Source organism: Peromyscus californicus, unplaced genomic scaffold, assembly GCF_007827085.1.
Source record: "Peromyscus californicus insignis strain IS unplaced genomic scaffold, ASM782708v3 Scaffold_10__1_contigs__length_136768540, whole genome shotgun sequence".
In the NCBI taxonomy this organism is placed as follows: Eukaryota; Metazoa; Chordata; class Mammalia; order Rodentia; family Cricetidae; genus Peromyscus; species Peromyscus californicus.
This window is the reverse complement of record NW_026294391.1, coordinates 31,235,392-31,260,839: the sequence shown is the minus strand read 5'-3', so window position 1 is coordinate 31,260,839 and position 25,448 is coordinate 31,235,392. Positions and strand designations below refer to the sequence as shown.

General features: G+C 37.5%; 1 protein-coding gene and 1 non-coding gene across 9 annotated transcripts in view; both read left to right on the top strand.

Moving 5' to 3' along the window:
• Rps6ka3 (ribosomal protein S6 kinase A3) overlaps nucleotides 1–25,448 on the top strand; it is a 107,751-nt gene that overhangs the window by 36,822 nt on the left and 45,481 nt on the right. For 7 of the 8 annotated variants that reach the window (XM_052728724.1, XM_052728650.1, XM_052728495.1 and 4 more), the window contains 2 exons: nucleotides 15,359–15,475; nucleotides 21,700–21,781. In XM_052728724.1, coding sequence (XP_052584684.1) covers nucleotides 15,359–15,475; nucleotides 21,700–21,781 — 199 coding nt within the window. Of the gene's footprint in view, nucleotides 1–15,358; nucleotides 15,476–19,784; nucleotides 20,020–21,699; nucleotides 21,782–25,448 lie in introns of those variants that run through there. The other variant, XM_052728796.1, reaches the window with a different exon arrangement.
• LOC128118294 (U1 spliceosomal RNA) lies at nucleotides 19,505–19,668 on the top strand. Its single transcript, XR_008221126.1, has one exon. It is a non-coding gene; the product is annotated as a U1 spliceosomal RNA (small nuclear RNA).

The window sequence follows — 25,448 nt, the reverse complement described above, 5'->3', positions numbered from 1 at the left end:
CATTTGGTATTTTTCCTGGAGTCTTCTTCCCAGCCAAGTCTTAGATCCTCTTCTGTCTTCTCTAAGTTTTAATGCTATAATTCTTCCTAAAGAGTCAAGCATTAACTGTCTTTACTCACCTAAAGTTCTTTATTTCCTCTGTTCATCTCATAACATATTAAGAAATTTGCCCAATTTAAAATAAATTGCTCATCACCAGAAGATCAAATGATAGCATCTCCTCCGGATATGTTGCTTTATCAAATTCATATTTATGCATAATTCATTTATCTCACAACTTAACTCCAGCCAGTATCTTTTATTTTGTCTCCTCTGGTGATAAGAAGGGGTTACTTTATCTTTCATTCCTGTGGGACTTAGACGAGAAACTGCCTTCATAGCAGAGATAGAACTCCATGGTCTTCATGATCTGTGCTGAAGAATTGGCAAGTCTTGACTGCCAAGATGGTCATCAAAGAATAATATAAAGCAGCTTTCTGTTTAGTAGGGAATTGATTCTCTTAAGAGTTCTTGTAATAGTATTCAAATGTCCTTCTAAGGATTGAGAATCAAAGGAGAGAAGTAATGCCTAGCACGAAGTAAGAGCCTAGTAAGTATTAATTTTCCCATCTTACTCCTTCTAAAGGCTGCTCCTGTTTTCTTATGTTGTTTGTCAGAGGTGAAGTATGTTCCTAAGGAATAGGGTTGTAGCCAGTGTTTGTTTGTTTGTTTCTTTGTTTGTTTTGCTGAAAGTAGGCCTGGCCTCAGGCAAATTATGAAATGAGTTCACTTTCCCTTAATTGAGTACTTTAACCCTTCCATCCCATCTGCCATTCATTCACTCATTTATAAATAAAATAAGACACAGAATAATACTCTCTGCCAACCAGCTTCAAACTCCTGGGCTCAAGCTTTTCTCCTGATTCAGCCTCCCAAATGAGTAGCTAGGACCAAAGTTGTGCACCACTGCACCAACCTCCCTTCTGTCATGTATTTTCAATGACCATACATACATGAATTGCTTATAACGTCTTTGTAAGTGACATATTGCTACAAAACAGCATTTATTAATCCAGTCTCCATAGCTCTTATAGTTATGCATATAATTGTTAAGCAAAATAAGCTGGTTAAAACTAATATATCCAAAGTACTCCAAAATCCAGAACTTTTTAAAGTATGGACATGATGGTACAAGTCAAAAATTCCACACCTGTACAGATATGACAGATTGTAGTAAAGATTCAGACTCATGAAAAATGCTGCATAAAATTAGCTTCTGGCTATATATATAAAGTGAATATGAAACGTACATGATCTCTATGTTTAGACTTGGGTCCCGTCCCCAAAATACCCCATTTATTAGGCATTTGAAAATATTCTGAAGCTTTTTTTTGCCATGCTTCGGATTGAACCCTGGACCTTGCATATTTCAGGTTCCTTTATGAAGGACACAGGCAGTAGTACACAGGCAGTAAATATCCTGTTCTTTTCAGATTGCCAGAAGTCACATTGGGGCATTAGCAGTTAGCAGTAGTTTCTATCTTCCACTTCCACCATTATTTTAGATACTGCTCATTCTGTAACCATGAGACTGCAATGGTGTGCATAATTCCTTTCAGGGTATTTCACTTGCTCATTTAGGCTCCCTCAATCTGTCTTAAAACTTGAATTTGAGCATCCCAAATAACACTCAAAGCCATGAGTTCAGCACACTCTTAGCAGCCCTGGTTAAAGCACAAAATAAGCTACAGAAAGAATCTTAAACAAAGTAGACAATAGGCAATGCGCTACTCAAAACAGGAAAGTACAGTTGAGTACTCATTGGCAGGAAAATGCATGGTGTGGTACAATAACACTTATTGACTAATTTCGTCAATTATTGTCTGTCATTCTAACTCATTGACTGAGAAGTGTAGTTCAGCACTCAGAGGTTGGGATAAAAATCCTCTAGTTGATCTAAATAAATGCCACTTAGGGAAAATACTTCTGAGCTAAATAGTATTATAATTAACATAGTGTGGTAGCATTAAATAGAATATGTGTACCCAAACTTATAAGGCTTCTCTTTGCTGGCTTTGACATTCTTTCAGGGTGTTTTTGTTTTGTTTTTACTTCTAACGATCCTTTTTTCTATACCTTAAAACGCCTCTTCACCAGAATTTGAACAAAACTACTTTTCCTTTTATCACAGCTTACTACTGGTATGGCTTGCCTATGGTACAATGCCTCCTCTGATTTAAAGTTACTTCTCTGCTCTGGTGTATTCATCACAAAACAGTATCTATTCTTTCAGGTTGAGTGATGCTGTCCATATTTGGAAGGAAAGCAAGTGACTTAACTGAGTGATATTCAAGTATGAATGGTTGACCGAGTCAAACTGAAATACTGGCATATGAAAAGCTATGGCCCCTTTATCTAAATGAGTATTTTAAGTTAACTATTTCATACAAGCATAACTAAGACCTTGAGAGTAAACAGAAAAAAGCTATGTAGACAAAGAGAGAGGTGATATGTTCCTAGCCGGGACACTGATGCTGCTTCCCCTCTCTTTTCTGGCCCATGGGAAGGACAAGTAGAACATAGCGTCCTTGCTTTCCATCTAGACAAGGCCTTAGAAGTAAGTCCTCACAGTGAACCAGGAGTCCACTACCATTTAGTTCAAGTCAATCATCTTTATAAACCTTGTATTCTGTCTCTGATTTCAAAACCTTAACATCTTACAGTAGCAATTATGGATCAATGTACACTAAAACTCTTGTACTTTGAGGAAAATGATTAGATACCAAACCCTTAACTATCTGAAAAGCTTGTATTACTATCCAAAAATATATTCTAAAGAAATCAGTTAAGAACATGATGATTTTACGTGGTTAGCATACAAATTTAGTTGGGCTTTTTGTGGGGGGTGGTAGGTTGGTTGGTTGGGTATATGTGTGTGTATATTTTAAGACCACTGCAAATATTCCAGGTTGGCCTCAAATTTCCTATGTTGTGGAAGATAACTTTTAACATCTTACCCTCCTGCCTCCACCTCCAAAAGTACTATGATTACAGGTATGTACTACAGTGCCTGGTTTATGCCTGGCTGATGATCAACCCCAGGGCTTCATGCATACTAAGCAAACACTCCACCAACTCAGCTGCATCCCCAGTTACAGGATCATGAAGATGGTTGATAATTGGACTTAACTGTGTTTATGGTTCTGCCTTGGACCTTCTATTGAGCTATCTTCCTTCAGAGTCTTGTCAGAAAGTTTAGCAACTTCCTGATTTTGTTTGTTTGTTTTTACCTAAGTCAACTACTGGTTTGGTGGTTCTCAACCTGTGGGTCTTGACCCTTTTGGGGGTTTGAACAACCCTTCACAGGAGTCGCATATCAGGTATGCTGTATATTCGATATTTACATTATGATTCATAACAGTAGCAAAATTGCAGTTATGAAGTAACAATGAAATTATTTTATGGTTGGGGATCACCACAACATGAGGATCTGTATTAAAAATTAAGAACCACTGGGCTAATTAGTTCACATATGTTCTCCATTCTCCATTGAATTGCTTTATTATGCTGCCACCAACATCCCATCAGTTCCATATTCAAACTGTATAGACTTGAGCAGCAGGTTATTGAATTTTCCCTCTAAGCCTCAGCCCCTTTGTCTGTTGTAAACAGGTTTCTCTCCCACCTGCCAGTTCCCAATAACCATTCATAGGCTTAATATTACTTATAAATGTTTGGCAGATGGCTCAAGCCTATTACTAGCTATCTCTTACATCTAAATTAACCCATTTCTATTAATCTAACTATTGCCACGTGGCCATGGCATTACCAGTCTGCTGGCATGTTGTTCTTGGGCAGCTGTCTGGTGTCTCCCAGACTCTGCCCTTCTCTTGTGTCTCTGCTTGGATTTCCTGCCTGTCTCTATCCTACCTTGCCATAGGCCAAAGCAGCTTTATTTGTCAACCAATGAAAGCACCACATATTCACAACACACAGAAAGACCATCCCACAGCAATCTGTACTGCAGATAATCGAACTTAAAAATGAGTTAAGTGGTAACAATTATCTGAGATAATTCCATGTAAATGATAGTGGCTAGGATATAGTACTATCTTAAATATTATTGTTACAGCTATACCTGCAAGAGAGCATCAGCAAATGGGATAATTGAAATAAAAGCAACTCCATATTCACTTAACAAAGGAAAAAAAGTAAACCAATAAAAACCAAGAGGAGGGAATTCAATATAAATTCAGTCAGTGAAATAGAATGTGAGGGGATGCAAATGTACAACACTAGGAAAGCAAAACAATATATAACCACAGATAGGAAGGAGATTTGGGGTTATTTAAAAATAATTACATGAAAGGGGAAGTGAATATATGAAACAAGGTCATGAGTTGAGAATTATTAAAGCTGGCCTGAAGATGTAGCTCAGTTTATAGAACACTTGCCTAGCATACAGGGAACTCTAGGTTCTATCACACCACATAAAACCAGGTGTGATGGTGCAGACCTGTAATCCCAGCACTCTGTAAGTGATGGAAAGAGGATCAGAAGTTCAAGGTCATCCTCAGCTACATCCTGAGCTTGAGGGCCAGTCTGGCTACATGAAACTCCTGTTTAAAAAACAAAACAAGAGGGATTGGAAAAATGGCTTAGCAGTAAAGAGCACTGGAGGCCCTGAGTTCAATTCTCAGCCACATGGTGGCTCACAACCATCTATAATGGAATCTGAATAATGGAATCTGATGCCCTCTTCTGGCATGCAAGTATACATGCAGATAGAACGCTCATGTACAAAAAATAAATAAATCTTTAAAAGGAAAAAGAAAAAAACAAAAAGAGGGAAATTGTTAAAGCTCAGTGACAGGGTTTATTGCTATACTAGTCTTTCTTTGCATTTCTGGGTATGCTAAAAATAATACTAAATATAACACTATATTAATTTGTTCTGAACTATATTTAAAGGGAAATCTAAACTATATTAGAAATGAATAGTAAAAAGAATTTAAGTCATTAGTAAATGAGCATAAAGCATGTGTACGTACACCATATGCACACACACACACATTCACAGTGCAGACCATAAAAATTTCTTATTAGAGCCGGGCGGTGGTGGCGCACGCCTTTAATCCCAGCACTCGGGAGGCAGAGCCAGGCGGATCTCTGTGAGTTCGAGGCCAGCCTGGTCTACAAAGTGAGTTCCAGGAAAGGCGCAAAACTACAGAGAAACCCTGTCTCGAAAAACAAACAAAAAAAATTTCTTATTAGCATCTATTGTTTTACAAAATTATGACCATGAAAATGAAAAGTGGTACAGAAAAAAATAGCGTGATAATTTAACATGAACACAAGTGCAAATATCCTAGTAAAACATCTATACATTAAGTTCAAAATTACATTAAGATAATTTCCCCCCAAATACAAGTATAGGTCAATATTAAGAAACCTATTTTGATAAGTTATCAAATTAGTAAATCAAAGAAGAAACTCTGTGGTTATTAATAGAAAACCAAGATTTCTTATAACATTGACGATTTAAAGAAAAAATGTTATCATAGGTTTAAAACTAAATGTTTATGTCTAAGTATTTTAGTGGCTATAGTCACAAAGTCAAGATCAAAGTAGCGTTTGGTATAGCTTACTTTAAGCTCCATTGATGGAGGAATTCAATTTTGTTCTATAATTGGAAGCCAGTGAAGAATTTTGGGTAGGGCCATAACCTATTTTAATTTATGTTTGGGTTTGTGTTTCTGGGTTGTTGTTGTTGTTTTCCCATAGCTAGGATATAGTATGAAGCTGTGAATAAATAAAGTCTTTATTTGTGTGTCAGGCTGGCCTCAAACTCCAGATCCTCTAGCCTCTGCCTCCCTGGTGTTGGAATTATAAGCCTGTGCCACCTCACCTGGCTATGATATGTGCTTTAGGATTATTCTGCCTACTGTAAAGACAAAGGACTTTGAAGGAAAAAAAATGCAAACAGGAAAGCAATACTCCTGATAATATACTACAACTTTAAAGAATTAGTTCTAGGCCGGGTGGCGGTGGTGCAAACCTTTAATCCCAGCACTCGGGAGGCAGAGCCAGGCAGATCTCTGTGAGTTCGAGGCCAGCCTGGTCTACAGAGCGAGATCCAGGATGGGCACCAAAACTACATGGAGAAACCCTGTCTCGAAAAACCAAAAAAAAAAATTAGTTCTATGTAACTGTGAATGTATAGTCTGATGAAGTACCTCATGTTCAGACTACAGTAGTGTGTTAGGTGAATGTCCTAACTTTGCTGCCCTGTTGGAGCTTCTTAAGACTTGAGTGATTCATGAGAGAGGGAGAATTTTATGAAAAGCTTATAAATGCTTTCCTTACTGAAAAACATAGTCATCTGTTTTTAACTAAGACAAGTGTGCAGTCATCTGAGTATATAAGTCAAAGATCTATGGTAGATATTTATTTTAGTTGATTTCTAATGTATTTGGTGATGTAGCATTTTTTTAAAATTATTCTCCATTTACATGATGCCCTTGCCATGAAAATTTGATGTAGCAAGAAGAACCTTGGCTTTTTATTTAGCACATAATGGGCACTATATTATAGCTCAATCGATAAGTGCTCAGCTGAGCCCCAACTGTAGAGAACTCTGTCGCCAAAAATGTGCCTAGCTTTGCCACAGTCTCTTCATCCAAAAAGTTAGCTTATTCTTACTGCTGCTCCTCCTCCTCCCACTTTCCATGTCCTGAGGATTGAAGCCTCGGGTTCTACACATGCTATACAACATGGTCACTGAGCTACACCCTAAGGCCCATATTCTGGATGTTTTCAGAGTCTCTTTGGGTTTGAACTTTCAGTGATTTTATTAAATTTTGTAAGCTATGTAGATTAGCACTTGAGGTTTTTCTTGGATCCACATATATTAAATTTACATTAGATCACATCATGTATCTGCTGATCCTTTGGATATTTTAAGTTCCACTTACGGTGATTCTGAGTATTGGCATAATTTAAAAATATTTTCCAAAGCAAAAATGCCAGTAAGTGAAATGAGGAAGGGCTGATATAGAAGCTAGGCTCTGCCTTCCTTTCCAGCTTAGTTTCTTGGAAATTGGTTTTTGCTTGCTAATAATCCCAGAGGTTGGACTTTTTAATTTAGATTTTATCAGCTGAGAATTGAATTTTAGTTACTAGAGCCTTGCCTTTAACATGTAAGTTCCATTTCTATTCATTTATGATGGAAAGAATTTATCCTTTAGTCTAAAGGTTGGTTTTTTTTGTTGTGTTGTGTTTTGCATGTAGCCTTTGTTTTCTAACCATAGTTATGAAACTCTTCCTTACTGACAGGGAACACCCATGGCATGGCTATATATATCTTGAAAGTCATCTTGAGGCCATGTCTTGTATATGGGTATAAACATTACAAAGGGTAAATTCCCACTTGTGCATCAGCAACTTTTATTATTTTAATAGCAGTGACTGGTTTCACTTGCTTTTAAGAGTCATAGTTAAGGAATACTGCCGTTTCTCAGGATTCTAAAATGGCATTCGTTTTACTGGTTGTAAAAATTGTTAGGACTGCTGGGAATCAGGAGAAAAAAAAACACTTCAACAGGATTTGGTTATCAGCAAATCTGTTGCAGTTTCCTGTTCTGGCCTCCCTACCTATCAGCTACAAGAGAGCCTCTGTAGGCAGGTTTCTCCTTTCTTTTACCACAGGAAAACTGTCCAGCCTCTTTTTCTAGCATTTTCAGGACCCGCCTGACAGGAAATTTTCTAATTGCCGGAACAGCTGGTAGGAGAAAACTTTGCAGGGGCTTGGCCTCCTCTTTCTAACTTAGGTTTTCCCGTCAGGAATTCTTTATCAGCAGCATGGTTTCGTAGCCATGTTTAAATTTTTGTCTTTTCGTGTTCGCTCTATACAGGTAAGCTTTGTTCAACTTCTTTTAAAAATAAGATGTTTCATTCAGAATGAACTATAATTATGCTCGTCATTCAGCTTTATAGGTTCTTTTAAGGAACTTTTAAAAATTCAGAATAAGTTTTGAACGAAACATTTTTACTTCTAAATGTAAGCTAGTTGGTTGAATTGGACATTTCAACTCTTCATTTTGTTAACTTATTTTTACATTGGATTATTTGTGCTAGAGTAATTTTATCATGCTTGTATTTATAATTTTATATAATAAAACAAATGACTGACTCTCAGAATTAAACTAGTTATGAATAGAATTGCAAACTTAACTAAAATTTGGAGCTTATTGTTATGAAAGTAATATTTTGGCATATAAGAGAGTATTATTTTAAGCAGTCAAACACTTAGTCAGGGTTTTGTTGAAACTGGTTCCTGTAAAAACTCAAGAGCTTCAAACGGCTCTACATTTAAGTAACTGTAAGCAAGTGATTTAACCTGACTCAGTACAGACACAGTTTTCAGAGAATTATATTTTTTCACAGTGGGTTTAGTAGATGATAATTTGCATTATATTTAATATAAAATCCTGCCAAAATTAGCTTGGTGTGTTGCCATGAGAATTGTTCTATATTGCTCTCTTTAAAGAGAGTTAAATCTGCTAATTGGGATTCTGGGCGGGGGGTGGGGGGGGGTGGGGGTGAGTGAAGTGTGGAAAATGTTGGTCTGGAGAACTAGCAATACTCTTTCTTTTAAACATAGAAGTTGTCTCATGATATTCTCTTAAATAATTTTGTTAAGTAAATATGTTGTACTCATTTATTTCATTAGCAAGTGAAATAAATTGAATCTAATCAAATTGTCTTCTAAAATAAATTAAAATATTGTTTCTTACCATGGCTTGGATAACCATCCTAATTATTTGCAACACCAAATAATTTATAGACGTCTAAATCATATTAAAAACAAAAGTTAAAGAAGCCCTTTCAAATAAACGATTATAGTGTTATAGTAATGTCTGTAGGAAGTGATTGTCCAATGACTTTAGTCTACAGTACCTTTAAGGGATAAGCTATGTATATTTCATTTGTAAGGTGTTTTGTATATTACACCAAGAAATAGGTCCATAGTTAAGAAATATTTTTTATAGTCTTGTACCAAGGAGCATTTCAATATTTTTCTTTGAGTTTTAAAAATGTTTTCTGGCATTCAAAACAATTTGGAAAATATAAATGCCTCAAGAACAGATTTCCTGACTCAAGGGAGGGGAGGAAAAAGGAAATTATGTATACAAGGTAGGGCATAATGCCAAACATTGAATCATTCTTTAAAATCAGTTAATATCACCCAGTTTGTGTTCTTAGTGTTAGCATGGTACAATATTAGGTTTTTAATAACTCAAAAAGACAGCATTAATGTAAGTACCTTTTCTTTAGTTCTTTTTACATTTTAGGGTCAAGGTTACATTTTCCCCTCATGGCTTGAAAAGGAATTTTTTTGAGACAGGGTTTCCCTGTATAGCCCTGCCTGTCCTGGAACTTGCTTTGTAGACCAGGCTTTGTATACTTGCTTTGTAGATCTATCTGCCTCTGCCTCCTAGTGCTGAGATTAAAGGCATTGATCACCATGCCTGGCTTAGAAAGGAAATATTAAGTTAACCTTTTTTCCCACTTTAAGGGTGAGCTTTAAAGACTAAGAATGAGCCAGGCGGTGGTGGCGCACGCCTTTAATCCCAGCACTCGGGAGGCAGAGCCAGGCGGATCTCTGTGAGTTCGAGGCCAGCCTGGGCTACCAAGTGAGTTCCAGGAAAAGGCGCAAAGCTACACAGAGAAACCCTGTCTCGAAAAACCAAAAAAAAAAAAAAAAAAAAAAAAAAAAGACTAAGAATGAACCTGGTAGCCTTTAATACTAGTATGAGGTCTTCAGTACCCTTAAGCTATAGGTGACAAACGTCAGGGAAGTTTAAAAGGATGACGTAGAATTGTGTTGTGGATTTCATTGCTAGCCCATTTTGCCTATCATAAAACATTTGCTTAACAAATAAACAGACTTCGTAAAAAAAAAAAAAAAGCATTCGAGAATTTATAACAGTTTTAGGTGCACAACCTAAGGATATTTTGTGGTGACAAAAGTACTCGTGTGGCCGGGCAGTGGTGGCGCACACCTTTAATCCCAGCACTCGGGAGGCAGAGCCAGGAGGATCTCTGAATTCGAGGCCAGCCTGGGCTACCAAGTGAGTCCCAGGAAAGGCGCAAAGCTACACAGAGAAACCCTGTCTCGAAAAACCAAAAAAAAAAAAAAAGTATTCATGTATTACTTAAAACAACGAACACTAGGCTAGGCCTATCACATCAAGCTAGATGTGATGGTGCACAGCTGTAATCCCAGCACTGGGAGGCTCATGTAGGAGGATTGGTTCAAGATAAAGTCTGCTTGGGCTACAAAATGAGACTTTTCTCGGGAAAAAAATTCAACCCAGGCAGTGGTGGTGTGCACCTTTAATCCCAGCAGAGGCAGGCAGATCTCTGTGAGTTTGAGGACAGCCCACTCTACAGGGTGAATTCTAGGACAGCCAGAGTTACATAGTGAGACTCTTTCTCAAAAAAAATTAATATAAAAATGGGAAGATAGTCAAGAAAATTTCTCAGAAAGTAAAGACATAAGAGATTAAATATATATAATTCCAAATCTAACCCAAAGGGAAGTTGCAAAAATAGAAGCCCTGAAAAAGGATTGGCAGGAAATCACTAAATATTAGAGTTCCCCATAGAGATAAAGAATTCATAGATTATAAAATTATCTAAGCACTTAGTACTCTCAGAGAAAGCAGACTCTGATTTACTTCATTAGTATAGAGTTTCAAAAAAAATAAAGTCAGCCAAGGTTATATGGTGAGACCCTGTCTCAAAAAACTGTAAGTAGTAAATAATAAAGGCCAGCAAGATGCTTCAGTGGGTAAGGGCATTTGCTGCCAATCCTGGCTACGTGAGTTCAGTCCCAAGAGCCACATAGTAGAAGGAGATAACTCACTTTATAAAGTTGTCCTTTGCCCCGCATTTTGTCACACATGAGACACACACGAACACACACACACCACAAAAATATGTTAAATATATTTTTAAAAGAACATCTAAGGCTGGAGAGATGACTCGGTAGTTATGAGTACTGGCTGTGCTTCCAGAGGACTCAGGTTCAATTCCTAGTACCCACGTGGCATCTCACAGACATCTGTATCTCCAGTTCTGTGGGATCCCACACCCTCTTCTAGCTTCCATGGGCACCAGGAATGCACATGGTACATAGACATATATGCAAAGAAAATGCTTATACACATAAATAAATTAAAAACAAACAGCACAGAGAAGAGGAAGTAGACACAACTCCCATCCCTAACCAAGAAGCTATTCATAGTTAGACACCTGCTGGGAAAGGGAAAATCAATTTTCTCCAATGGAATGTCACTGGGTACATCAACCATACTCCAGGGTAAGCCTCATGCCCAGGAATAGTTGGCCAACACAAAATAAACTCCATGCTTTTTGTATGTACGCTTTTGTTTAATTTTGGGGTTTTTTGTTTTGTTTTGGGGGGGGTTGGGGTTTTTTTTGTCGTGTTGGTGTTTGTTCTTGGCCTTTGCTTTTTATGTTGGTTTGGTGTGGTTTGGTTTTTTGTTGTTGTTATTTTTGTTTTGTTTTGAGCTAGAGAAAGAACATGAAGTTTGGCAGATGGGAGGTGGGGAAGAGCTGGAAGAAATTGGAGGGGGGGATATGTGACCAAAGTATATTGTATGTAAAAAATAAATGATTTTAAAAGATGATCTGCTAAATTTATCTTGGTTAGTGTCACCCATCTTGTAAGCAACACAGTTGCTAGAAGGTAATGGACAAATGACACCAAATTCTGAGACAAAATTGTTTTCAGCCTGAAATTTGATATCAAGCCAAACTTTACAAATCTGAAGACAAAATAAAGACATTTACAGATTTATGCAGTTCAGAAAATTTTTTTCCAGCAGGGTATAGCAATACACTTGTAAGCACTCTGAAGGCTGAGGTAGAAGAATTATAAATTTGGGACCAGCCTGTGCTAATAGCAATACCTGTCTTAGGAAGATGAAAAAATCATTTTCTTCTATGTAATCTTTTAGCTCTAGGAGACTCCATGGACACCTACACACTTGCTCATTCACATGCAGGAAATCACACATATACATACTAAATTCTTAAAAATTGAAAAATATTTCAGGCTGACAAAAGACTATTATATAATAAAGAAGTAGGTTGAAGCCATATTGCAAAGGGCCTCAAATGCCAGCATGAAGCATTACATTGAATTTGGGAGAGCTTGGAGAGGTGTTTGAGTAATCTGGTCATATAACTGGAGCTGAATACTTTTCAGAAAATGTAACAAGAAAGATGAACTAGACATAGACAGGATGAGGTATTATGCATACCATACCCACTTCAGTTTTCTACATGCAAGATTAAAGGATTATATATGCATGATGCCATTGGAATGGAAGAAGAAAGGATGAAAGGTCTTCTAAACATTGCATTTGATATCTAGCTGGTGTTTTAGTATATATTTATTGAGTGAAAAGATCAAAGAGAGCCTGCATTTTTAGTGGCTTAATTGACATGAGAGGAAAGAAAGGGTAGTCATCAAACATAAGAATAGAAACGGGTGTTTATTTTGAGATCCATTCCCTGATTGTAGCCTACACTTGTAACAGTAAGCCTTGATCCCCTTTGCTTGCTACAGTCTACTGAATGCTTGATTCAGGAGCTGTTCCTCCTTGCTTATGTTGCATCCTTGTGAAAGGCATCTCAGCAGGTATTTGCTGTAGACTATAAGATGCAGAAATATTGTAGCTGAATTGAATTGCATCCCACTTACCCAAGAAAAAGAAATGATAAAATGTAGACTATTGCAGAGTATATGGTCATATGATTTAAGGACATAAATTGTACATGCTACAATCCAGCCAGTGAACTTGGCTCCATGAGTCAAGTTTGCAGTCCGTTAGTCTTTAAAATACAATGTGGTGATACTTTGTGTGTGGAGAAGAAAGAGAACTTCTTTTATGTGTATATAATTTACAAACCAATAAGCATACAAATATTGGTTGTATGATAATAATTTTATTGCTAAGGATGTGCTACTGAGGTAACTGAAGCAAAAGATAGGCGACTAGTTACAGCCAAGCATAGTGGCTCATACCTGTAATTGCAGAAATTAGGAGGCTGAGGCAAAGAGATTTACCAGAAGTTCAAGGCCAGCTTAAACTGATAGTGATACCCTGTGTCAAAAACAAAGACCACAAAGCCCAGGGGCATAAAATCTGTAGGTTCCTGTCATTGTTCTTGTGTGGGAAACCACCAAGAACATCCACCAGCTTTAGAGTAGTGTAACTGTATGGGCCTTGTTTGGAAGTTAGAATTGAGTCCTGACTGAGTCTGGAACATACTGGCTATGCTCTTTAGCCCTCATTTAATCTCTTTAAACTTTAGACTGAAGATTGTTCAAAACATTTTGCCTTGAAAAGATCTGTTAAATTTCTCATGGTGAATGGAGTTGGGAGAACACATTAGAATTCTGAAATGCTTGTGTCTGATCTGGAAATTTATTCTGTATTATCCTCAGCCCTCAAAAACATTAATAAAAAGTCAAAGGTTTGTCACCAAATGTAAATACAAGATATCAGGTGAAAAAGCACCTAATGCATGTTTGATACAAGATAGATAATAAGTATTTGCTGGATTTTCATCTAAATCTTATTTATCACTCTTCCATATGCATTATTCTTCGGAAAGATTGTTTAATTTGGTAGTTTTCTTCCTGATTTTCTTACTGTAACTGCTCAGTCTCATTCAGAGAGAAATGTGTTCAGAAAGAGGTAGCACCTTAGACTCAGCTGATGCTTGGTTCTACTCTAATATTTCACATAAAGGGAATAATGCTTGTGAAATTATAAAATACATGACGATATTGGGGGAAATTTTTTGTTATTGTTGTTAAAATTCTAAAAGACTCCAAACGGAGTAAGTTGCTGAAGTAGTAGGCTAGCCTATGAACAACACAGCACATCTGCTTTGGAAACTAAAATAGTATATTCCTTTATATCTTCTACCTGGAGATTCCTTTTCTTTTTACTGCCCATTTCCAGAAACTACATTAGGGTATATTGTATCTTTTTTGAGAAATCTCTGTACACTGTAATTCTTGTTTGGTAGTTTGTTGGTTGGTTCGTTTTATAGTACCAATCTTGGACCTCCCACATGTTAAACAAGTGTTCTACCACTGAGTTTATTTCCAGCCTTTAAGGGTATATGAGAAAATGCTAACCAGGTATGGTGGCACATGCTTATAATCTTAGTGCTCTGGAGTCTGAGGATCAGGAGGATCATGGAGGATCATGGCCAGCCTGGATTACACAGTGAAACCTAGCTCCAAAAACAAAAGTATTTGTATAACACTTTTAGATTCTTCTACCAGTACTTATGCATCTAGAAAAACTAGCATTCATAGTTAACAAAGTAGAAATGACAGTGTTTATTTAACAGGCTTGTACCTCTGGTTTTACTAAATTTTGTTTTATTGTTGCTGTTTTTGTCTATAACACAGTATTGTCTTGATTAATCTGCTTATCTCAATACAAATAGGCAATTGAAATCCTATGTACACATTATATATTTTCTAGTATCTACTGTGGGCTTTGAAGATCCTTCCTTAAGATGAATGTGGTGTTGCATGCCTATAATCCCAGCACTTGGGAAAAGTTGGAGGCCAGCCTCATCTACATAATAAGACACTATCTCAAAACATCCTTTCTTGGCCTGAAGATTTTTCATTGTATTTATTGTGTAAAACAGCCCTTTCCTCCCATGTTTAATCCCTCTATCCAAATATTAAATCTTTTCTGACTTCGGTTTTTAGTGTTAATAGCCCTTTATCTCCTTTGAAAACAGGAAGTAACTTACGTATTTCAAACATAAAACTTCACTCTGCTTTTTCTTGCTCCTCTTCAGTATGCTTTCTTAGACAGCTGTGTTAAGGATGGAACCATGTGTTTACCCTAGGACAGTTTTCAGTCCCTCTCCCCCAACAAATAGTGCTTTAATATATAGCGTTTGTTCCACCTGCTATAGTCACATGCCAGACATAGTATAGTACTCTAATCTGCTATTTCAGATATTCTCACATGCTTTCCCCCCTCAAAACTATCCTAATTCTTTCCGAAAGAAAGAATAAAGATTTGGAAATAATTAGTGCTAATATTATATAGAAACTATTATGGCTTAACATTCTCTAACATTTAGCTAGAAAGTATAATTACTTGATGTGTGTTTTCTATTTACTTGATGAGTCAGTCAAGAGTAGTTTTGTATATTAATTTGAGCATTTCTAATATGCTATACTAAGTTAAGATATTTGATTATGACTAACAAGTGTTTTGTCTCTTTATATGTATTTCAACAGGAAGAAGGCAGTATCAAAGAAATTGCAATCACACATCATGTGAAGGAAGGACATGAAAAGGCAGATCCTTCCCAGTTTGAGCTTTTGAAAGTATTAGGGCAAGGATCATTTGGAAAGGTAAGTCATAATTGTATGCTCTAAGCAAAGTTTATAGAAATACGGTAAACATAGAAAATAGAATACTAATCATACAAAGCTTGGAATAGAGGGAGGCTAGATAATGGATACCAAAATTAGATACATAGAAGGAATAGGATCTAATGTTCTATAGCACAGTAGCATGACTATAGCTAACAACAACTTATTACATATTTTATTAAGAACTAGCAGAGAAGTTTGGAGGTTCTTAGCACAAGGAAAGTTAACATCTTTTGGGGCATTGGATCTTACTGTGAGGCAGGTTACACAACCCTTCTGCCTCAGTCTCCTGAGTACTAACTAGGATTATAGGCATGTACCACCACAACTGGCTATACATGTTTAAAGATACATAAATACTAATTCCTCAGATATGGTTATTATTCATTACATATATTTATCAAATTGTTGTATTATGCCCCATAACTATGTATAGTTATATCCATTAAAATATACATAGATGGGGCTGGAGAGATGATTCATTTTTTTAAGAATGCCTGCTGCTCTTTCAGAAGAGTTTGGTTCCCAGCACCCACATTGGGCAGCTCACAACCAGCTGTAACTCCCAACTAGCTTCAAGAGTTCTGGCACACTCTTCTTGCCTCTGTGGGCACATTCACATCTATAGACAGACATAGATACATGTAAATAAAAAAATAAAAATAAATATTTTCATAAATAATAAAATATATGTATGTATCCTAAACCATAAGGTTTAGATTAGAAAGTTACAAGGAGGCTTGGCATAGTGCCACATGCCTTTAGTCCTAGCACTCAGGAGGCAGAGGCAGGCAGATCTTTGTGAGTTCGAGGCCAACCTGGTCTACATAGTGAGTTCCAGAATAGGCAGGACTACATAGAGAGACTGTCTTAAAAAAAAAAAAAAAACATTACAAGGAAAACAGTACCTGTGACAAAAGCCTCCAATCCCAGCACTCAGAATCAGAGAGAGTGTGAGGCCAGCCTAAGCTGCATGAGACTCTATCTCAAAAAAAGAAAAAAACACGTTAAAGGGAACTGAATACAAATTCAAAAGATCTTCAGATTTAAAAGGAGTTAATGTCTTCAGATTTAAAAGGAGTTAATGTCTTGGGCTTGCAATCCTAGCAATTGAGAGGATAAAACAGGATGATTGCCATGAGTTTGAAGCCAGCCTAGGTCAACCTAGACTAGAATGAGAACCTGTCTCAAAAAGAGCTGACTCTTAATAATTCATGGATGTTTTATCACATTGGAAAAGAGATATTTTATGAAATGCTACCAGTCTTTCTACCAGCAATATTTTCTCTTTTTATATTTTTGCTATTAGTACGTATGAAAAGAATAGAATTTCAGAACTACAGTAGAAACCTTAGTAAATTGACAGTGTTCATACTCATTTTTTTTTATCTTTAAGACTGTCATTTCTTGTCCTGCTGCTAGGGTGGGTGTATTGTTTACTTTGTTTTGTGTCTGCAATGGGGAGATTAGGCTTAGCGTGTCAGGGCTTGTTGAACAAGCCCACTATTGCTAAGCTGTATTCTCAGCTCTCGTGCTTCTTGAATGATTAAAAATCACAAGCTATCCCCTTCATACACTCTCTTCTTTTTGTTCTCTTATTGTTGTAGTTATTGTTGTTTTAAGACAGGGTCTCCCTCTAGCCCACACTAGCCTCAAACTCCCAACAGTCCTTCTACTTTCCACTTCCCAAGCTGCTACTACTTGATTTTTCGAGACAGATTTTCAACAAGAACAATATTCTGAGATTTCATGCAACTTTGACAGTGCAGTAATTCCTTACCACCTCCCTATAAGAAAACAGTGGAAAGTATCATGCTCTGTAAGCATCAAAATGGCATCAGTGGATCTCTCTTGTGTATTTTAGTGGGGCTGTTTAGCAACTCTTTGCTAATACAGATAATTTGTTATGGTTGTTTAGCCACTTTTAAACATAGAGCATACTTTTAATCCAAATATAGACTCAAGAGCCAGCAGAGCATGATGATTTTAAGTTTAACTCCCCAACCCCTAAAATAAAATGTTTCAACCCAAGGTCAGCCAGACTGAACTCATTTTTTTTCTACTTATCACTATGTTATTTAATCTCTTAGAGCTCTGTTTCCCTATTCTAGCATGTCATTAAATATTGAAGTTCCTTGAGGTTTGATTCTAAACTGCCATCTTGTACTCCTCACTAATTGATTTTCTCTATGTCCCTATATTAATTGTAATTCACATGCCGCTGACATCACAGATTTATATTTCCAATCTGTTTTTTCTATGACCTCTGAACTCTTTCTGTGGCTACTCTTCACCCCCATTTGTCTCAAAGGCATTTTATTTTGTGCTTGGTGTGTCTCAGACCAAACTCACAATCTTTAGCACCCCCAATTCTATACTATTTCATTTTTCTCTGTCACTGTGAATAGTATCCAGTTAAACAAGCCAGAAACTGGGGAGGCATTCTTACGATCTTTCTTAGGTCTGCTCCCTCCTCTCTTCTTTTCCACCCTCTAACCCCCACCATGTCACATAGCACCCCCAGCCAGTATGACTCATCACCAAATCCTGTTGATTTAGTAAATAGTTTTGAAATCATAGAAATCCTATCCTGCATTGCCACTGTCATTCCCTGCTCTATTGAAAGAGTCTTATAAGAGTATCTTCCCAATTTCTTTTCTTTTTTTTTTTTTTTTTTTTTTTTTTTTGGTTTTTTTTTCGAGACAGGGTTTCTCTGTGTAGCTTTGCGCCTTTCCTGGAACTCACTTGGTAGTCCAGGCTGGCCTCGAACTCACAGAGATCCGCCTGCCTCTGCCTCCCGAGTGCTGGGATTAAAGGCGTGCGCCACCACCGCCCGGCTCCAATTTCTTTTCTTAACCTCACTTGTGTACATGAGAACCAGTATGAACTGGTGTTATATTAACTCCTCAACTGCCTCCCTTTGTTTTTATGATAAGGACAAATTCTTAAAATTTCAGAGGAGCCCCTGAGTCTGACTCTTTAGCCACCTCTAAAACATCAGCTTAAATGTTATCCAATACTGTGTTCTGACCCCATTGGTCTTTTTTTGGTCCTAAACTGTCTTCAGCTGGTTAACTCTTCTTGTGCCTGTGATCTCAGAGAAGACTTTCCTGCCACCCTACTTGTCACACTCCTTAGTTATACACCCTAGGAACAGTATATACCTTTACTTTATGGCACTCACTACAGTTGCAGTTACTCATTTGTAAAATTACTTATTGGCTATCTCTCTCTGTAGACTAGAGGTTCCATGAGTAGCATGGTGCCTAGCATACAATTTTGAAAGATATTAATGAGTCATAGTGTTGACCTCATAGGATAACAGTGAGAATTAAATGGTACAAGGCCAAACACATCGGGCATTAACTGTATTACCTACTCTTCAACAAACCCAAATAGAGTTTATTTTTATACATTAGATTTCAAGGAACATAATAGTTAAGTTTCAAGGAATTTGAATGCTTCTCCCTTTATTTCTTTAAAAGTACTTTAAGTGCCTCACTATAAATAGCAAACATTAAAATAGGGTGTCTTCTTTCTTACTCATCCTTAAAGGCCAGTGTAAACCAAGGAAACAGGGATAACCTGTCAGAGCCTAGAATAGCTGTGTGAGCAAGTGAGGACTCCTGCTGCTGTCACTAAGCTTAGCAGCTCACTGGCTTAAGCAAACAGTTAAAGAATGCCATGAGTAGGGCCCCAGAACTGAGTATATGATCCGGATCTTGTCCTACTATGACGCCAGGCAAATTGTTTGATTTCTCTAAGCCCTGATTTGAGCAGCTATAAAACTGGCATTGTTTAGACTTGTCTCTTCACATGGTCATGATGCTGCATTGCAAATGTTTCTGAAGGTACTGTAAAAGTTAAGAAGTGCTGAAAGTCATTAAGAGGGTGCTTTCAAAGAACTGAAACAAGTTTAGAAGCCATACGAATTTCCCCTTTGCAACGGAATAAAGACATTGATAGGACAATCTCTAATTACCTCTACCCAATTAGAATTTATTTCTGATACTTACCTGGCAGGGGAGATACCATAATCACGAAGGTGGTTTTCCCAGGGCGAGGCTTATCCATTGCACTCCGGATGTGCTGACCCCTGCGATTTCCCCAAATGCAGGAAACTCGACTGCATAATTTGTGGTAGTGGGGGACTGCGTTCGCGCTCTCCCCTTTAAAAAAAAATTTATTTCTGTTCATTATAATTATTACTAATATCTGACTGCCTTTAACATTTGAACAATAGTCTACCTTAGAACCACACTTATTAAAAATGCTTTTCTCCTTCTAGGTCAGCTCCCCATAATTGACTAAAAGAGCTACTGGGTGGGGCCTTAATGCTGGCAGTGAGAACACAGTTATGGGAGAGCACATCCTACCTCTGGGGGCCGATGTGAGATGTGATGCTTTTCATTTGATTCCATTACCCATTGGCTTTTTACCATTTCTCAAAACAATAAAATTCTACCTTGCCTGAGAATGAGTTGATGGATTATTTGGAGATTTTTGTGCTAATCACACAATGTGTAAGTCAGATAATTGAAAGCTGACCCTAAACTTAAATCTTCTTCCCACCCATAGCAGCTCAAGAACACTGCTTTCCATCAAGGCATGGTGGCTTACATCTCTAATTACCAGCAGTTAGGAGCTGAGGCATGCAAATTATAGTTGAGTTCCAGGGCAGCCTGGGCTATCCAGAGTATGACCCAGTCTCCAAAAAGTGGGGGACACTGCTTGATTGAAAAGAATAGGTAAAAGAAATAGGTTAAAATACATGCCCAGAAGCTAGAGAGATGACTTGCCAAGTAAGAGCACCTAAGTTCAAATCCAAAGCACCTATGTAAAAAGCCAGATGTGGCCCTGGGCACCTGTGACCTCAGCACTGTGAAGAGCAGAGACAGGAAAGTTGCTAGGGCTTGTTGGCTAGCAGAGTAGCTCCAAGTTCAGTGAGAGGGTGTATCTCAGAGGAATGAAATGGAGAGTGGTAGTGCAGGACACCCAACAGCCTTCTCTATTATATGCTACACATGCATACACACACCCCAAAAAATATCAGGGCTATTTAGCAGCTCTCTTTAAGTCTTGGTGGCAAAGGTCAAGAATGAAATAGTCAAAATTAATATGATGTATTGATAAGTATTTGTATCAGCCATATTACAGCAGTTATGAGTTATTTAAAGCACGTCTTATTTATTTTGCCTAAACCCCACACTCTTTTTAAAGAATCTCCAAATATATGAAAATTGAAGATGCTAAATAGTAATCTTTGTACTTTGATATATATGCTGATTTGCTAGTAAAAAGGTGAAGAGGTAGTGTCATGTTAAATATTGATGTCTAGGATTCTTCATTGGCAGTTTTTTAAATTACTCTCCCTAGCAGTGAGATAGATGTGTGTATACTTTTCATACAGAGAAAAAACCCTTCATCTGTGAGTAAATGTGTCAACAGAAGTTTGTCACAAGAAGCCCCGGTGTAAGAATTTTGATGGAGGCGACTCAGAAGGGTCTACCCCCCTCCCTGAAGATTCCTAGACAGTTGATGGTTGCTCAGGAAGGGAGGGACATTTTCTTCAGTGGTATAGCCACTAGTTAGATGTCCATGCTCCTATAAGCAACACTAATTAAGCTCATTGGTCACCATAAAAAGAGACATGAAAATAGAAGGAAGACTAGTTAGGAAGGGGAAGATGACAAGAAAATAATGGAGAAGGTAAATCTGATTAAAAAAAACTAATGAAGAAAGGAATTGTGGTATGGGACTAGGCCTATATAGCGTAATAGTAAAGTGTTTGCCTAGTGTGAATGAGAACCCAGGTTACACCCCCAACACCCAGAAAAATTGAGGGACTCAGAAGAATTTTGTTTCAATAAAGCACAGTCACCATCTCCTGTGGTATACGTTGAATGTGTGGAGCTGTTCTTTAGTTGCTATATTCATAGTTGAAAGACTTTTGTCTTATTCTATATATTATATGCTCCTTTGGGACTGGCAAACAACGAAATGAAAAACAGTACCATTCACCTGTATTGAAATGTCAATCTATAACTATTGTTTATAACTTCTATTAACAACCAATAATATTTTGGAGAAAATGCATTTATAATATATTAGAATGTATTTGTATATATAATGGGGTATTGTTGTAACAAAGGAATATTGTTTGTGATTCTTTGTAACATTTATTTTCTGTCATTTCAACATAGGTTTTCTTAGTTAAAAAAATCTCAGGCTCTGATGCTAGACAGCTTTATGCCATGAAGGTATTAAAGAAGGCCACACTGAAAGGTGAGTGCTGCTGCTATTTGCCATGTTCATGTAGTCTAAACAAACCAAAAGGTCGCCATGAAGCTCACGTGACCCTGAGGCCACTTAGATTCTGAATTGGCTCCTGTTAACAGCTTTAAATTTAGACTGACTTCCAGTGACTTTCCTACTAGGCTAAGAGTCATATGACTTGAGAACAGGACTTACCATGTTAGAAAAGAAGGATTATCAATTTATCTTGGGCTTTAAGCAAGCAGAAGTTGAGAAGATTAAAACTGGGTTTGATTCATCTTCAAATTATTTGAATATTTTGGAAAACGTACTAATCATACAGATGCAAAAGAGCTTTAATTCTTTAGGATTACACACACGCACGCACGCACGCACGCACGCACACACGCATACAACACATACACATGTATATACACACTTGCACACAGAAAAAGAAATAGACGTCCGGAGTTGTCTCTGGAGTGGTTTGTCCACTGCAATAATTAGTAGTATTAGTTTATTAAATTCGTATTAAATAAGAATCCATAGTTAATCCATAAATTAATGAAGAAGAAAGGAAATCTCTTTGCAGTAGAATTCCAATTAATAAATGTAAAAATAATGGTGTAGGTAGGAGTTGATAAGGCATATTATTACAACTTTATGTAAAGGACTTTGAACAAATTTACTTAGGAAGATAAATCTTTTGAGTGGGGACTGGAGAGATGATTCAGTGGTTAATTGCACTGGCTGCTCTTCCAGAGGGCCCAGGTTCAATTCCCAGTATCTACAGTGGTGGCTCACAACTTCAGTCCCAGAGGATCTTCTGCCCTCCTCTGGCCTTTGTGAGCACTAATCACACATAAGTAATACACAGATACACATGCAGGCAAAAGGCCCATACATATCCAAAACAATAAAATAAAATGGGAGCTCATTCCCTATGGAGGGATGCCTTGCTCAGCCTTGATGCAGAGGGGAGGAGCTAGGCTCTGCCTCAGCTTGGTATGCCAGACTTTGTTGACTCTCCAAGGGAGGCTTTACTCTCTCTGAGGAGTGAATGGGGGTCAGGATGATGGGTAGTGGGGAGGAAGGGGGAACTGGGGTTGGTATGTAAAGTGAAAAAAAATTAATAAAAAAAATCTTTGAGGAAATGATGAATTCCATAAAATAGAAATTTATATTAAATAATATACATTTTAAACAAGAAATGTACACCAAATAATAATGTTATTTCATATGATGGCAGCATAGCAGTTTTGAATTAAGCACAAAGTTGTCATTAATGCTACTGAATTAACCTGAGGAAATAGCCTTACAGAATGAGTTCCTACACTTGAAAATATTCACAAACACTTACAATAATATGATAAAAAAATTGCATAGATATTGAAAAAGGAATGTTTGGAAAATCATGGTATCATACTTAATATAAAATAAGATTAAACAAAATGTTGTTGAGCACTTGCTGCTTTTCAGAGGATCCAGGTTCAATTCCCAGTATCCACAAGGCATTACTGTCTGTAACTGTAGTTCCAGGGGATTCGACTGCCCTCTTCTGGCCTCCACAGGAACTGCATGAATATGGTAACAGGCATACATGCAGGCAAACTCCTAATACACATGGAATGAAAATTAATGTTTTAAATATGATTATAGAAATTAATGAAAACACAACTGAAAAATATAACACATTAGGCTATTACAAGTACATAAAATTATATAGACACAAGCTATGGAAGGAAATTCTAAAATGTGTATGCAAACATTAGAGTTATAGAATTGTAAACTTTAGATAATTTTGGATGTGTTCTTAAATATGGATTTTATTTTTATCAAAGTTTTATCATGTAAGGCAGCTGTACTTTGTTTGTTTTTGTTTTTGTTTTTCGAGACAGGGTTTCTCTGTGTAGTTTTGGTGCCTGTCCTGGATCTCACTCTGTAGACCAGGCTGGCCTGGAACTCACAAAGATCCACCTGCCTCTGCCTCTGCCTCTGCCTCTGCCTCTGCCCTCTGCCCTCTGCCCTCTGCCCTCTGGCCTCTGGCCTCTGGCCTCTGGCCTCTGGCCTCTGGCCTCTGCCTCTGCCTCCCGAGTGCTGGGATCAAAGGCATATGCCACCACCGCCCGGCTAGGCAGCTGTACATTTACCACATCTCCATGCCTGTCCTAATTCTTGAGCCTTCCAGAGTCACTGACTTGCTGCTTCTCGCATTCACTTTCACATTCCACACTCATCTTTGCAATCCTTTGTTTGTTTTCATTTGGAGCCATAATCTGTTTATTTCCCAGCATGGAAGATTTTCGGGTTTAGTTGCTTTATGCTGCCACCCACAGTTTTCATGTCTACATCTGCCCAGCAATGTTCTCATTATTTCTGCATTATAAAAATTGATCGTTGGGGCTAGAGAGATGGCTCAGTGGTTAAGAGCACTGACTGCTCTTGCAGAGGACCCTGGTTCAGTTCCCAGCACCCACATGGCAGCTCACAACTGTCTGTAACCAGTTGCAGGGGATCTAACACCTTCACACCAATGCACATAAAATAAAATTAAATAAATTTCTTTAAAAAAATTGATCACAACTGAATGAAATAATACATTGGAACAGGTGTCCTTCATATCTTTGCTATATTTCCTTTTTCTGGATTTTTTTTTCCTACCTTTTACTCAGTATACCTTCTAGATTAGGTTGTATGTATCTCCTAGTTGCTACTGTAGAAAGGCAACTGCATGGTAAAATTTGTGTCATCTAGCATGTCTGAAAGTATATCTGCCCCCTTACTGAATTTATGACTTGATCAGGTTTACAGTTCTAGGTCACAAATAAGTTTCCCTCAGATATTTGAAAGTACTGCTTCCATTGTCTTCTTGTTTCCCGTGTTCTAGTGATGAAGGCCATTGCCATTCTATTTGCCAGTCCTTTGTGTGTTAGCAACTTTTCCTCTCCAGAAGTGTATATGTGTGCATGTGTGTGTGTGTGTGTACGTGTATATCTAAAAATGTGTCCTGACATATATGAAGTAGTATCTTTGAGTGCATGGTGGAAAAATTTCATCATATCAAATATGGGTGGTCCCTTTGAATCTAGGGACTCATATTTTCAAGTTTTGTGGAGTTTTTTTTTTGTCATGTATTCTCCATTTTGTGACACCTAGTTTGGGGGTATGTTGTGCTTCCTGGGTGATTCTCTAAGTTTTACTATTTTTATCCTTTCTGTCTTTTTTTTTTTTTTTTGGTTTTTTGAGACAGGGTTTCTCTGTGTAGCTTTGGAACCTGTCCTGGAACTCTCTCTGTAGCCCAGGCTGGCCTCGAACTCACAGAGATCCACCTGGCTCTGCCTCCCAAGTGCTGGGATTAAAGGCGTGCGCCGCTGCCGCCCAACCATTTCTGTCTTTTTGGTTTTTTTTTTTTCTTCTCATGTTTTCTTGGAAATTTTAAGCAAAACTTATGGTAATAATTTCTCCAAAACACAAAATTAATGATGTTGGTAATTTAGACATGCCAACCAAAAGCCTTCTTTTAAGTGAAAAGCTGCAATTTCAGTAAGATATTTTGGGAGAAGGAAAGAGACTGAGAATAAAAACACCTTCAAAGAACTTTCTTCCTCGTTTTTTTTTTGTTGTTTGTTTGTTTTGTTTTTGTTTTTTGAGACAGGATTTCTCTATGTAACCACCTTGGCTGTCCTGGAACTCGCTC